The sequence below is a fragment of the Natator depressus genome, chromosome 4 (genome assembly GCF_965152275.1).
Source record: "Natator depressus isolate rNatDep1 chromosome 4, rNatDep2.hap1, whole genome shotgun sequence".
NCBI lineage: Eukaryota > Metazoa > Chordata > Testudines > Cheloniidae > Natator > Natator depressus.
In genome coordinates, this window is record NC_134237.1 from 107,890,484 (window position 1) to 107,904,940 (window position 14,457).

The 14,457-nt window shown below is 38.2% G+C and overlaps 1 protein-coding gene across 2 annotated transcripts in view; it reads left to right on the forward strand.

Annotated features, from left to right (window-relative positions):
• KCNIP4 (potassium voltage-gated channel interacting protein 4) overlaps positions 1 to 14,457 on the forward strand; it is an 857,625-nt gene that overhangs the window by 397,498 nt on the left and 445,670 nt on the right. The window contains exon 1 of one of the 2 annotated variants that reach the window (XM_074951604.1): positions 3,263 to 3,741. The exons of the other annotated variant lie outside the window; for it this stretch is intronic. Within the exon in view, the coding sequence (XP_074807705.1) occupies positions 3,642 to 3,741 (100 nt within the window). The 5' untranslated portion in view covers positions 3,263 to 3,641. Of the gene's footprint in view, positions 1 to 3,262; positions 3,742 to 14,457 lie in introns of those variants that run through there. 2 annotated transcript variants of the gene reach the window in all.

A 14,457-nucleotide genomic window follows, 5' to 3' on the forward strand; every position in this document is an offset into this window, starting at 1 on the left:
CATACAATAGCACTTACTAGGAAGAGGTTCCAGTTAATAAGGGCCACGGTGCACTAACAGGCCCAGCAGCACATGGTTAACTAATTGGCTTGAGAGCACATGAGGACACCTAGCCTCCCACAACTATGCAAAATACTGACAACTCAAAACTTGAAGTTATGTATCACTCAGACAAAATAAAAGCATGTTGTAAAACAGATTCCTCTTCCCCAAAATTGTTTTAACACCATCCCTGGCACAGTCTACTTTCTGTACACCCACAGTTGTGTCATTTTCACGTGATAGCATGCCGTTATAAGCTCTTCATCACTACAGGTGCACAGGCTTTTCCAAAGGATAGTTAATAAACCATTTAAAGCAATATATGCCTGGATTGAGCCTGTGGTTTGGCAAATGATCAAGCTGTTCTCACAACAGGTTGCAATGGAAAGCTGCTTTTTAAATCTGTCTGAAAGGGCGAGTGGAAGATTTCCCAGGATGGGGAAATCTCTGGATGATGCAGCTCCTAACATGTATGCTGGCAGCAGGTGGCTGTGAGTAAAAACAGTAAGGTTTGGCCCATAGTAAAGTCTTAAATCTCATAATGATTGATTGCATCAGAGGATTTGATGTTTTATTTGCAATTCTTAACTATTTAATTAAGAAACAAATAAACATTTGACAGGTTTCAGAGTAGCAGCCACGTTAGTCTGTAGCCACAAAAAGAAAAGGAGGACTTGTGGCACCTTAGAGACTAACAAATTTAAGCATAAGCTTTCGTGAGCTACAGCTCACTTCATCGGATGCATTCTGTAGCTCACGAAAGCTTATGCTCAAATAAATTTGTTAGTCTCTAAGGTGCCACAAATCCTCTTTTTCTTTTTGCAAATAAACATTTGTATCTGTGTAATAGTTTTGTTTTAGCTTTTTTAAAGCTAGAACTACTACTGGATTTCAAATTTTTATATTTTAAAAAACTGCATCCTGTGTTGTGTGTGCACTATACTTTTTATGCAAATGGGTAAGTTTAAGTAACAGATGTAGCTGAATTAGCAAGAGTCTCAAAAGTGAACAGCCTAGCCTGTTGTATGTTTGCCCCTCTACCACTGCTTCTGCTGTGTAAAGGATATCTCTTATAGGAGGAAAGAAATCTGCCTCCTTGGTTTTTTAACATCAGAAATATCAATTTTTATAAGACACTAAAGTGAGGACCTGAGGTTTTAATTTAAAAAAAAAAACTACTAGAATATATTTTGTTATTGGTGATACTTTGATTCATCATAAGAGTGAAGGACAAATAAGCAAGGATGGTGTTGCCATTAATTTGCTGGAGTTGAGCTTGGAAGATCTGGGTTCAGTTTCCAGCTCTCCTGCAGACTTTCTGAGTGACCTTGGGCAAGTCACTTAATGTCGTTGTCCCTCAGATCCCCATCTGTAAAATGGGGGATAATTCTTCCTTTATCTCTTCCATCTTTACAATCAATTTTAGACAAGACCAACAAAACTCTTCAGGCCAAAGACTCTTAATACATGTGTACAATGGGTAGCACAACATGGACTCAATTTTGGTTGGGGCTTTCAGGTGCTACGCATAATAAGATAGTTCATTAAAAATAATGTTCTTATTTTTCACAAAATTTTTAACATTTCAGCAGCCACATTTTAATTACATAATTCATGGGACTGGATAGACTAATTCATATATGGGAATATCATATTATCTCACCCACCTTGTCTGTCTCATATGCATCCAGAATAACTTTGTACCTATCTTTTTTTTTTTAATGCACGGCACACACAGCCACAAGGGTTGTGTTATTGAAACTGGTGGATTGGCAAATTACAAGCCCACATTCAGCAAGTGTTGGGTCTGTGACCTCTTTGTCCATTAGTAGGGTGCCCTGGAAGAAGAAAAGTTTAGCATAAGTGGAACATCTTTAGAAAAGAACCTGCCCTGAGAAAAAGGGTGGGTGGGGAAAGGATATACAAATAACTTGGCGAAAGGTGGCTTGAAAAGTCAAAGATAAGGTTTGCAAAGTCATTAAGCCTTGCAGCATTTTTGAAGACAACCAGTGAGACTCTCATGTGAATTCCCTTTGAGAGGGAGCTCTCTGTTCCTTGGGATTCTCCACATAATTTTTTTTTCTCTTTACCATTCTGAGGGTGGAGAGATCTTCTTCTCCAGCAGATAATACTTGTCAGGCAGTAACATAGGGTGATATGTGCTCATCAAACCATCAGGCTTTGTGTAAATTAGAGAAAATTAGTACTCGTATCATATAATTTGCCACCATCAATGCAGTTGCATTGGTGATACACTAGTTCTTATACTGTTGCTAACAGCGGTTTACCTGTCTTAACCATTTTCACAACAAAATGTTAAAAAATCCTTGATCCTGTCTAAACTAGGGATGAAATTCTGGTCTCACTGAAGTCAATGGGAGTTTTGCCATTGACTTCAACAGGAGCTGGGATTTCACCCAGCAGGCTTAGACTTATTGCAGCTCCAGCGCAGGCACTGTTGCCCCTGGTGCTGTAATACAGCCCCAAGTTTTTCTAATGCATGCTTAAGTTATACTGTATGCTGTATGTGACAATGCCAGTATGGTAAGATGTAATAAAAATGGACCACCATATCTTTTGCTGTGGAAGCACTGTAATTCTGTCCCGTGGTTAACACACTGGTATTATGTTGCTGCTGACCACGTAGAAAATACTTTGTATAGCTAAATCTCAAAAAACAAAACAAAAAAAAAACCAACTTTTTTTACTAAAAGCTTTGCTAGTGAACTCTTCTCCTCCTCCTCCCCCCTTCATGCTCCCTTTATCTTTTTTCTTTTTAATTTCTTTAATCTCACAAAGTTGGACCTAAAGCTGAAAAAGATAAATGGACAAAATGGAACAGGTTTGTACTTGGTTTTTTAAAGTACAAAAATGATTCTCTCTACACTCCAGGAATAAAATATAAATATACGTGGTAGGTAGAGCAGTGAATTCATAATCCTCAGGCTCTCTTTTTGACAAGAGAAACTAATTGAAAAGTCGTCTTAAGCTACAATATCTGTCTACAATTTGATTAATTTACAGGAGACTATATAGTACTAGTTTTCTAGAAACACATTTCAAGCCATTCAGATTTAATAATAAATTCTCCTGATTATTTTCATGTTCCCATTCTTATTTTGATATGAGGCCTTTTTGTCCCATAGTGTCCAATGTGAGTCCACATATTAGTTAGCTTCTGTTACCTAGGCAACTGAATATCCACAACAATGCTACAGTACCAGCAGCACTGGCACAAGAAGCAGCATATTCCCAGATGTCTAGCTGTCACTCTAGGCATGTCATTTTTACAGGGGACATTTACTCTGTGACCTCCTGGGTCCTCGGGTGATCGGCACTTTACTTCATGCATGCCTGTCTTTCTGTGTAAGAGTGATAACGAGCAAACAGATAAACCTGACAGGCCTGAGTTTATCGGTCTGCCACTCCTGGCCTCTGTTAGTGTAGACAGGATGTATTCACTCTCTCTCTCTCTCTCTCTCTCTCTCTCTCTTCCCCCCTTCCCTTGCAGTAGCCTTCTTAATGTAGTTTAATGGCTTTACAAAGCCAGGCAGAGAGCACTTTTCTCAGTGGCTGTGGTCGGATCATGACCTCTCACCATGAACTTGGAAGGGCTTGAAATGATAGCAGTTTTGATCGTGATTGTGCTTTTTGTCAAAGTGTTGGAACAATTTGGGCTGATTGAAGCAGGTGTAGAAGGTAAGGGAGTTTATTTCAGTGACTTCTAAAATATTTTTGTTATGATCTCTTGTAACAATGCAAGGGGCACCTGTAAACTAGATGTAAGATACTACCTGAGTCACCCAGAGATCGACATGCACAACAGGAGCTTTGTGGCTTAAACGTTACAAGTTGTAGTGATGTAGTGATTCTTTTTACAGCAAAAATTTCATTAAAATACTTTCAAGTACTGTACAAATATAAAACTAGATCTTTAGCAAAGACATTAAGATTTTAACTCCTTATTCATGTTTATAATCTATAGTTGTAGTAATATTAGATCACAAATCAGATTTCAAAATAGTTAACATGCAAATATTTTTATAATATATAAGAATATCATCTGGGCTGGGACTGTTGTAACCAGCTATACATATTTTATAATATTTGCCAATCTGATTACAGTATCCTTCATTATCTAAGTAAAACAATATGTCTGGAGGAAATAACTGCAATCCTTGGATTCAAATGAAGAACTCTAACTTAGGGTAGCCAAGTGTATTTGCAAGTTTGTATTGCTTGATGCTGTTTATCGTAGACAATTGTATCTTATCCTTATTAACAATAAAGTTTGTATATAAAACAGTAAACATAGGAAATCAGGTGCTTGCATTTCTTAAGTATGGCTTTTCTGAGTGCATCTAAGTAAACCATTTGATTATTGTGATCTTGTTCTTAAAGCATAGTTACTCTTTCCATTTAAGTTTTTACTCTACCCAGGAAGCTGGCTGCAATGTAGTACACAAATATTCAGATATTGTTTTCCAAAATTTTACAAGGTCTTTGGCTGAAATAATCTATTTCTTAAATATTCCTGTAAGCCTGCATTTTAGACAATATACATGTGCTTATACACATTTGGGAACTCTGTCTATGAACAGATTATGGTTTTATAGGCTAACAAGTAAAACAAATCTCAGCAAAATATATTTGCCATTATGACCAGGCTTAAAGTAATCCTGTGTGTGTAACCCTTTAGAGAAACTCATTCTTTTCTTCAAGTGATTTTTTAAGTGTTCCCTGAAAACTGTATTTTTTTTCTCTTATGCTATGTATGTTTAGAAATGTGTAGACTTAATTACAGCTCCTGAAAATGATGGTGTTTCCCACAGATATGTTATCAGATGTATTCTTGTTAAAGCTTGTTTTGGATGGTTTGTAGAGTCTATGAGAGTGCATTATTATTGGTATACATAACTGAGACCTTATACTTTTGAATATATTATTAGAACCTGATTTTTGTCTTATTAGTTTTGTAATTAACAAATTTATCTCAACTTCTACTTAACTTTTACCATTATATTGATCTACAGTCTGTTTAGTTGGTATATTTCTATATAGTCTGTTTAGGTATGACTGTTGTACCCTAGTGAGTTTCTATGGTAAAATCCACTATTGGTGTGCTTTTTTTTTTAATTATTATTATTTATTTTATATATAATGGTGGTAATTGGGAGACAGACTATGGGGGTAGATTTGCTTCCCAGTGTCTATAAAATTCCTGAAAGAAAGAGAGAAAGAAAGAAAGAAATATATAAGGTTTGTAGAACAGCTGACTACTTTGTTACAAAAATTCTGGAGTTCAAGGAGAACTGTCCATTTGCATATGCACACAATCTGTTTGGTTTTTACCCCTTATAACAAAGCTTTCTAGAATGTCAGCTGAAATAAATCATAAGGGAAAAAGTATAAAACTTATTGCTTCGTGGTATTCAAAGTGCTATAGGCAACAATATGTATGGAATAAATGCATATTTTATTGAAATTGCTCATTAGATTTATAAATGATGAAATACACAAAAACAGGGCTTACACAGAAAGGATGAATGGATGTCTTGGGTTTATTCATGAGCTGCAGCTTTACTCTCTGCATATTTCTCAGACCTGGAAAATGAAGGTTTTGAATGAAGCAAGAGAGAAATTAGTGTGGTGGTTCGTGGTTTTTTCCGTATTACTAGGGGGATTTAAACAATTGTCTGAGATGGTTTTGATAAAATCTATTTAACTATGCTCTCACACATATGCTGCTTTGTGATACATACACTGCATGTGTAAGTGCTGAAAAGTTCTTAGAACATTTAAAAAAAATTAAATCATACACCGTTACAAGCCCATTCATGATGCTTATATGGTTTTCTAAAAATGTTGATGGTGTCCTTAAAATATTATTCTTTGTGGTATTGTATCGATTCAGCTTTCATTAGGTGACATCCATTTCCCTCTTCTGTGCTCCAGGATTCAACTTTCCTACTTAGATCTCCTTGCATGTTATATGGAAAACCAATAGCTCACCTTGATTGACATTTGTAGGCTTTCTTTTCACAACACCAAGAGTTGTTCTGTGTCCTCAGATGATTTTTTTTTTTTGTAGATCTGTCTGGAAGTTACTTTTAAATTCAATAATTATGGATCCAAACTAGGACACCAAATCACACTCCTTTAACTCTGAAGTTCAGAACCATATTTGAACTTCAGAGTTCGCTCCTCCCAGATGGAACGGAACAAAACCAACCCTTGGATCTGAACTCCCTCAAATTTGAGGAAGCTTAGATCTTGTGATTTTGTGATTCAATCAGCTACTTAATCTAGAAGGATCAAATACTTACCCAATTTAAATCGACCGCAAAATTCCATTTATTCAATCGGGATTCTGATTTAGCTTTAACTACATAAATATATGCATTATTCAGTATCTTTCTCAATATCGTGGTATTTATTTACTATGCAATGTTTGAATACATGCCATTATGCATTAAATGTAGTTCAATACTAAGGTTCTTTTTGTATGCAAAAATGAAGTATTGTAATGGCAGAATCAGAATATTTTTTTATTTTCCAACCTGCTGCACTCAAGTAATTGGATATTTTGAATGGGCCTTTCCAATCATCCTCAGTTGCTGAAAGATTCTGCTGTGATTATAGTAGGAGTATTTCCAAAGTAAAAGGAAAGGTGTTTTTAAAAATGTATGACTGATATTAAAGGGAGAAACAACAGTATAATTATACAGATCACAGGACTTGATACTTGTAATGAATCTTCAATTGCTTGTGAATTGAACAGGTGCCTACTGTCCTGCTTAAGTGTACCTTATTGGTGGTTTTTCAAAGGTGAGTATCTACTGTATTGATACACTAATATTGGAAACATTTTAATGTTTTACTATGGTACAAATTGAAGTTTGAGATGTTCTTGATAAACTGTCCATGACTCTGTGGGGGAGAGGGGAAACAAGCTTGTTAGATAAGAACAAGTAAATTAAAATATTCTAAAATCTTAAGGTATAACAGTCGTCAGAATATCAGTTTATATTTCATAATGTTAGTAGTTTTCTTATGAAAGGTGGTAATCTGTGTACAAGTTAGTCAAATTAACCTGGTACAGAAAGTTTTAAATATTTTCCCTCTGCATTTTAATTATTGTGGGTGAATTATTAAAGTTCAGGTGATCTAATCTAGCTTTTTAAAACAAATACGTAAGACTAAAGTTGATGTGCCTTATAAAGAGATCAACCCCTTCTCAGTTACAAAAATTTAAAATGGTTTTCTCTTCACAGTATGTTGTCAGAATTTGAATCTCCTTTCTAAAACTAAATGTATAATAAAAGGTTGTGAAATGACCCTGTTCAGTCAGATAAATAATAGAATATACACTGAGGGTTGATGTGGAGTGAGAGCACACACACAAATAGCAATAGATACCGCTCAAAGCAATAAGTTGACACTAATAAAATTCACCAAGACATAAAAGCTGGCATAAAGGGTAGTTAATGTTACACTGAAACATGGTTTTGTTTCTTATAATTGCCCTGGCTATAAAATGTTAATTTCATGATAGCAGTAATAGTTTCAAAAACTTCCTCATGAGCCCTGAGAGTGGCAGCAGTAGGTTGCACAGAACTTTACAGCTGAAATCATTATAATGTAGATAAATCCACTGGATCAGTGGATTGCTGTAATATGCCAACGTTTCTAACCCAGTCTCAATGCTGGGTATTTTGATGAATTGCTTTCAGTTGGAAAACCATGCATGACCATGGATATATAGGGAGTTGCTGAGTGATGTCCTAGTGCTTTCTTTTTAACAAGCACTATGTGTGACTGGTAATGACAGTCTCTTGAGTTACTTGTGGCTGCTTTTTTTGTTCTGCTCTGAAAACAGCAGCTATTAAACCTGTTTTTGTGACCCAAACTGCAGTCTGCTCGGAACTTCAGAGTAATCATGCTTCATTGTGATGTCCTGTGTGTGGTGGTGGTGGTGGTGGGATTGTCACATCAAACAATTATTATTGATGAGCACTAGCCTGTAACAAACACACAGAGTTGTGCACCATTCTGCATTTCTTAGGAATTATACTGTAAACTTCTCCTTGATGTCAGATGGTGTTGCATGCATGGATGTTTTAAAATACGGTCCTAAATTAGAATGTGAATAGACCTAGCTGAATGTGTCATTAGGGAAGAGGGGGGGGGAATCTTGGGCATTTTAAAATTGCCATTTTTGGTTACTCGCTTAGAAATAGTTCCTACATTATATCTTCAGATTTTTCAAGAGAAATTGAACAATAGCTGTTAAAGCAAACCCCTTAACAATACTCAATAGCTGCAGTGCAAGCAGTAGATGGAAATCTAATATATTCAGTCAAGGAAAATTGTACTGTCTCTTTGTTCCATACACAATAAGAATAGGTCATCTGTACATTTCAGATATTTATCACAATGGAGGTATAAAGTTCTGAGTACAATGTCTGAAAACTAGAAATGGGCAAAGTGTAAGAAGAGGGGCTAGGTAACCCAGGAAATTAATAATAATCCTTTAATTTGTAGCTCATTGTTATGACTAACATAATGGCTGAGAGTCATTACTTTCTGACAGCTGTTCAATTGCCTTTGTGAAATGTGTTAGTGGCCTCAATTCAATGCCCAGTGAAGAACTTCACTCCTGGGACTAATTGCTACTTTTGAAGATGATACTCTGCATTTCTTTAGTGCGCTACATCCATAGATCTCAAACATGGGTAAATATTGCAGTTGATGGCTTCGGCAAATACTGCAAGGGTTTAATACGTATGGAGACTGCACCACTCTGTCACCCATAATTGACTGGGCTGGCCAATTAGAAATGATGTACACTGATAGAAAAACATCAGGATACTTACACAGCCATTGTCATGTAATTGACAGTACATAAAGAACATTAAGCTCCTGTGCTGTTAGCCTGATGCCTTTCACAAAGCTAAATATTTAAAATTAATCTTCAAAAAGTAATGGGAAGGCATTAAAACAGACTTCATCACAAGCTGATATGTAGGCTGTCAATAACAACTTTCACATATGCATGTGGATACTGGGAGAGTCTTTTTTTTATTTTCTGTCACTACTGAATTATAGTTTCTAAAAGTATTTTGAATTAACATAATAGTGCCCATAGGTGCTGGAACGAGGGGTGCTGTGGGTGCTGCTGCACCCCTTGCCTTGAAGTGGTTTCCATCATATACAAGGTTTTCAGTTTGGTTCAATGGCTCTCAGCACCCCCACTTTACAAATTGTTCTAGCACCACTGATTGAGTAATACCAATTGCTTGACACTAACTATTCATAAAAAGAAAAAAGAAAAGGAGTACTTGTGGCACCTTAGAGACTAACCAGTTTATTTGAGCATGAGCTTTCGTGAGCTACGGCTCACTTCATCGATGCATAGCATATCGTGGAAACTGCAGAAGACATTATATACACACAGGGACTGAAAACTAACTATTCATAAATTCTTGGGCCACAAGGAACCATTGTGATCCACTAGTCAGACCTCCTGAATAACACAGGCATTGAGATTCCCTGAATTAATTTTGGGTTTGAACTACAGGATATCTTTTAAAACCCATTCCATCTTCTAATTGATGGAAAATCCACCGTAAGCCTTGGTAAACTATTCCAGTGGTTAATTATCCTCACTGTTAAAAATGTGTGCCTTATTTCCTGGCTGAATGTATCTAGCTCCAATTCCAGTCATTGGATCTTTTGTTATACCTTTGTCTGGTAGATTAAACAGCTCATCAGTTTTTTCCTCCCATGTAGGTACTTATAAACTGTCAAGTCACCCTTTAATCTTCTCTTTAAGGTAACTAACTAGCTGTCTTTCACTCTGACATGTTTTCTAATCCTTTAATCACTTTCATAGCTCCAAATTTTCCTTTGAACCCTCTCCAGTTTTTATCAACCTCCTTCTTGAATTATGGAAACTAGAACTGTACACAGTATTCCAGTGGCACTGATGCTCAACAGAGGTAATAGAGTATGGAGGCTATTTCTCCTTATCCCCTGTTCATCCATCTAAGGATACTACTGGCCCTTTCAGTCATAGTGGGAGCTCATATCCAGCTGATTATCCACCATGACCCCAAAGTCTGAGTCACCTCTTCTCAGGGTAGAGGCCTCCATCCTGTAAGTACATTGTACATTCTTTTTCCTAGGTGTATGATTTCACATTTGACTGCACTGAAATGCATATTGTTTGCTTGCACCCAGCTTACCAAGCTATCTGGATTGCTTTGTATCCAGTGTGTGCCATCATTTTTAATAGCACACTTAAAGTAGCCGATAGTCCAGAGATTGACTAGATGTCCATAATACCAGATCTATTCAAAGGCTTCCAAATAGCCCTGTTTTGGGGGGCACTTGTAACTTGAAAACTGTATTCAGACATCTTTACCAAAAAGGCAGGTGTTAAACTGATTTAGTATGCATATCTCTTACTATTGTGAGGATTTTAATATTGCTTTTTTTTACTCATCCTTCAAAAATGTATTGGCCTTAAGTGGAATTTTGCAAGGTTGACTTACAAGGTATGGAACAGAGCACAACCTTGTACAGTTTATAATTAATTAGATGGAAATTAAACTCATTGGAGAGAGTCATAATTACTGTTTAGTGCCTTCCAAAGAAAGGTAGTGGCTCTTTTCAGGGAGAATTCAGTTATGAATGACAATTGCTATCCTCCATGTTTCATTAACAGTAAATGATGTAGCAAGCAGGTACAAATGAAAGAAAAAGCGCTTTATTGATTATGTTGAGAGGATGGTGTTACAAGCTAAGACTCTTCTGTATGTCTCCCACCTGCCACTCCCCAGCTTCTGGTCAGTTCTGATTCCTGATCCTCTCTCTCCAGTTTTGATTGAAATAATGCATTCCTTGAGTGATCTCCTGTGAGGGGGCCCCTGCATGGTTTTATCCTGTCCCACTGTATGCTGATAATATTCAAAGTTCCTTCTAACATATCCACTAGGTCTGGAGACTGCAGCCTTTCCTCTGATACGGCCATTGCCACAATTCCATGTGTTCTTCAGGATGTCCCAAAATAGACCACATTACAGCTGAACTATTGAAAGGTGCTCTACTTTGGGATACAGTGGAAAGCTTCAGTTAGTGAAGAATGTGGCTATCCACCTCTTAAGCAAAGAGAGTCTGTGAACATAAAACACCTGAGTTTCAATCCGCAACCTTTGAAGGGGTGGGTTATCTTCTGAAAAGCGTACTAGGATTCTATTAAGAACATAAGAACAGCCATACTGGGTCACACTAATGGTCCATCTAGCTCGGTATCCTGTCTTCCAACAGTGGCCAATGCTAGGTGCCTCAGAGGGAATGAACAGAACACGTAAGCATCAAGTGATCCATCCCCTGTCACCCATTCCCAGCTTCTGGCAAACAGAGGCTAGGGCAGAGGTTTCAAACACGTGGCTCACGGAGTTATTTCCTGTGGCCGCCAAACTCCCCTCACCCGGGGTCCCCCCAGCGTGCTGTGTCTCCGGTCCTCTGCCTACCTCCAGGCGCTTCTCAGCTTAGCACTTTTCAGGAGGGAGGGGGAGGAGCGGGGAGCCACGCACTTAGGGGAAGAGGCGGGGCAGGGTTGGGGATTTGGGGAAGGGGTTGGAATAGGGGAAGAGAAGGGGTGGGAAGAGGCGTGGAAGACGTGGAAGAGGTGGAGTGGAGGTGGGCGGGGGAGTGGGGCTTTTGTATCTTTATATGAAAAGGTGTCAGTGATGTGGCCCTCAGGCCAATGTACTAGTCCTCATGTGGCCCTCGTAGCAATTTGAGTTTTGAGATCCCTGGGCTAGGGACACTTCAGAGCATGGTTTTGCATTCCTGCCCATTCTGGCTAATAGCCATCAATAGACCTATCCTCCTGAACTGATCTAGTTCTCTTTTGAACCCTGTTATAGTCCTGGCTTCACAACATTCTTTGGCAAAGAGTTCCACAGGTTGACAGTGCATTGTGTGAAGAAATACTTCCTTTTATTTGTTTTAAATCTATTGCCTATTAATTTCATTTTGTGATCCCTAGTTCTTGTGTTATGAGAGGGCGTAAATAATACTTCCTTATTTACATTCTCCCCAGGCATGATTTTATAGACCTTTATCATATCCCCCCTTAGTCATCTTTTCCAAGCTGAAAAGTCCCAGTCTTATTAATCTCTCGTCATATGGAAGCTGTTCCTTATCCCTCATCATTTTTTTGCTCTGTTCTGTAACTTTTCTGATTCCAATATATCTTTTTTGAAATGGGGCAACAAGATCTGCATGCAGTATTTAAGATGTGGGGGTACCATGGATTTATATAGAGGCAATATATTTTCTGTCTTACTATCTATCCCTTTTGTAATGATTTCTGACATTGTTTGCTTTTTTGACTGTTGCTACGCATTGAGTGGATGTTTTCAGAGAACTATCCACAATGCCCCCAAGATTTTTTCTTGAGTGGTAACAGCTGATTTAGACCCCATCATTTTATATTGCTCAGTTTCAGTCTCTCATCTCTTTTAGAGCAAGTATGAGAATATCTTTAAGGGGAAGAGTGCAGAACTTTTTGCTGAGACAGTAAGAATTCTGCAGGGAGGCGGCTGCTGCTTATACACCTCTACCCCAATATAACACTGTCCTCGGGAGCCGAAAAATCTTACCACGTTATAGGTGAAACCGCGTTATATCGAACTTGCTTTGGTCTCAAGCATTTCTGTTGTTGTTAGTCACTTCCCCGCCTCCAGACTGACGCCTGAGAACCCCTGACCGCCCCACCCCCTGAGACCCTCTACCCCTTATCCAACCCCTTGGCCTCGGCCCGGCACCCTTAACACGCCGCTCAGAGCAGCATGTCGGAGCCAGACACGCTGACACACTGATCCGCCGGAGCACGCAGGCCCGCCCCCCCAGAATGCTGCTTTACCGCATTATATCCGAATTCATGTTATATTGGGGTAGAGCTGTACTCTTGTGATACTTAATATAGCACTTACATTTTGTAATCTAAAAGACAAAACTATTAATTCTAGTCCCAGATGTGTTGCTGCCAAAGGGCACTGTAGGCAGAGGATGTCATGTGAACACACACTTCTGCTTCCTATATGCAAAGTTGAATTCCATTCTGATGAAAATCTTCATGACCATTTGTAAGGCTATTTGACTGACTATTTTTTCTTAGTCTTGGACTACAGCCAGTGGATGCTTATTTTGTCAATGCATGTGGTTGACACAGGCTAAGATGGGTTGGATTTGTACCAATTTTTGGGAAGGCATATTTATCTTTAATTCCAGTAGTATCTGTCTAAATGGACACAATATAAATGTCTTGTTAGCTAGATTTCAGAGTGGTAGCCGTGTTAGTCTGTATCAGAAAAATAATGAGGAGTCCTTGTGGCACCTTAGAGACTAATAAATTGTTAGTCTCTAAGGTGCCACAAAGACTCCTCATTATTTTTGTTAGAGGGAATAAGAGTAATGGGTTGTTGAGGATTTTTTTAAATCCAGTTTTTAATAAGTCATTCTTCAGTTCACGGTATAGTGGGTAATATAGCTCAGTAACTTTTTCATATTGTAAGAGTATAGTTGTGGTGGAAGAGAAATTGTCCTGTAACTCACCTTGAGTTAACAGATTAAAATTAATCTGAGTAGTAAAATCCCATCATATTTCTAACTAGTATTGAGTATCTATTACTGCTACTGGTTCTTACTGTGCTTTTCATCTATAGATCTCATAGTGCTTAACAAAGGAATGTAAATATCCATTATTCCCATTTTACAGGTGAGGAAACTGAAGCACAATGTACAAAAAAAATGCACAAGCATGTACAGACGGCTAAGGCACAAAATGAGTTACATCTAGGAAGAGAGAGAAGTCAATAAGAAGAGGTTCTTTAAATACTGTTGGAACAAGAGAAAGATGAAGGCAAGTGCAGGCCCTCTGCTTAGTTATTGTCTCTCCTTCTCCACTGATTGTATTGTATTAGTAGGAGCATTGCTAACAGATTGAGGGAAGTGATTATTTGGCACTGGGTGAGGCCACCTGGAGTATTGCGTCCAGTTTTGGTCCCCCCACCACAGAAGGGATGTGGACAAATTGGAGACAGTCCAGCGTAGGGCAACAAAAATTATTAGGGGGGCACATGATTTACGAGGAGAGGCTGAGGGAACTAGGTTTATTTAGTCTGCAGAAGATAAGGGTGAGGGGGGATTTGATAGCAGCCTTCAACTACCTGAAGGGGGGCTCTAAAGAGGATGGAGCTAGGCTGTTCTCAGTGGTGGCAGATGACAGAACAAGAAGCAGTGATCTTAAGTTGCAGTGGGGGAGGTCTATGTTGGATATTAGGAAACATTATTTCACTAGGAAGGAGGCATTGGAATGGGTTACCTAGCGAGGTAGTTGGA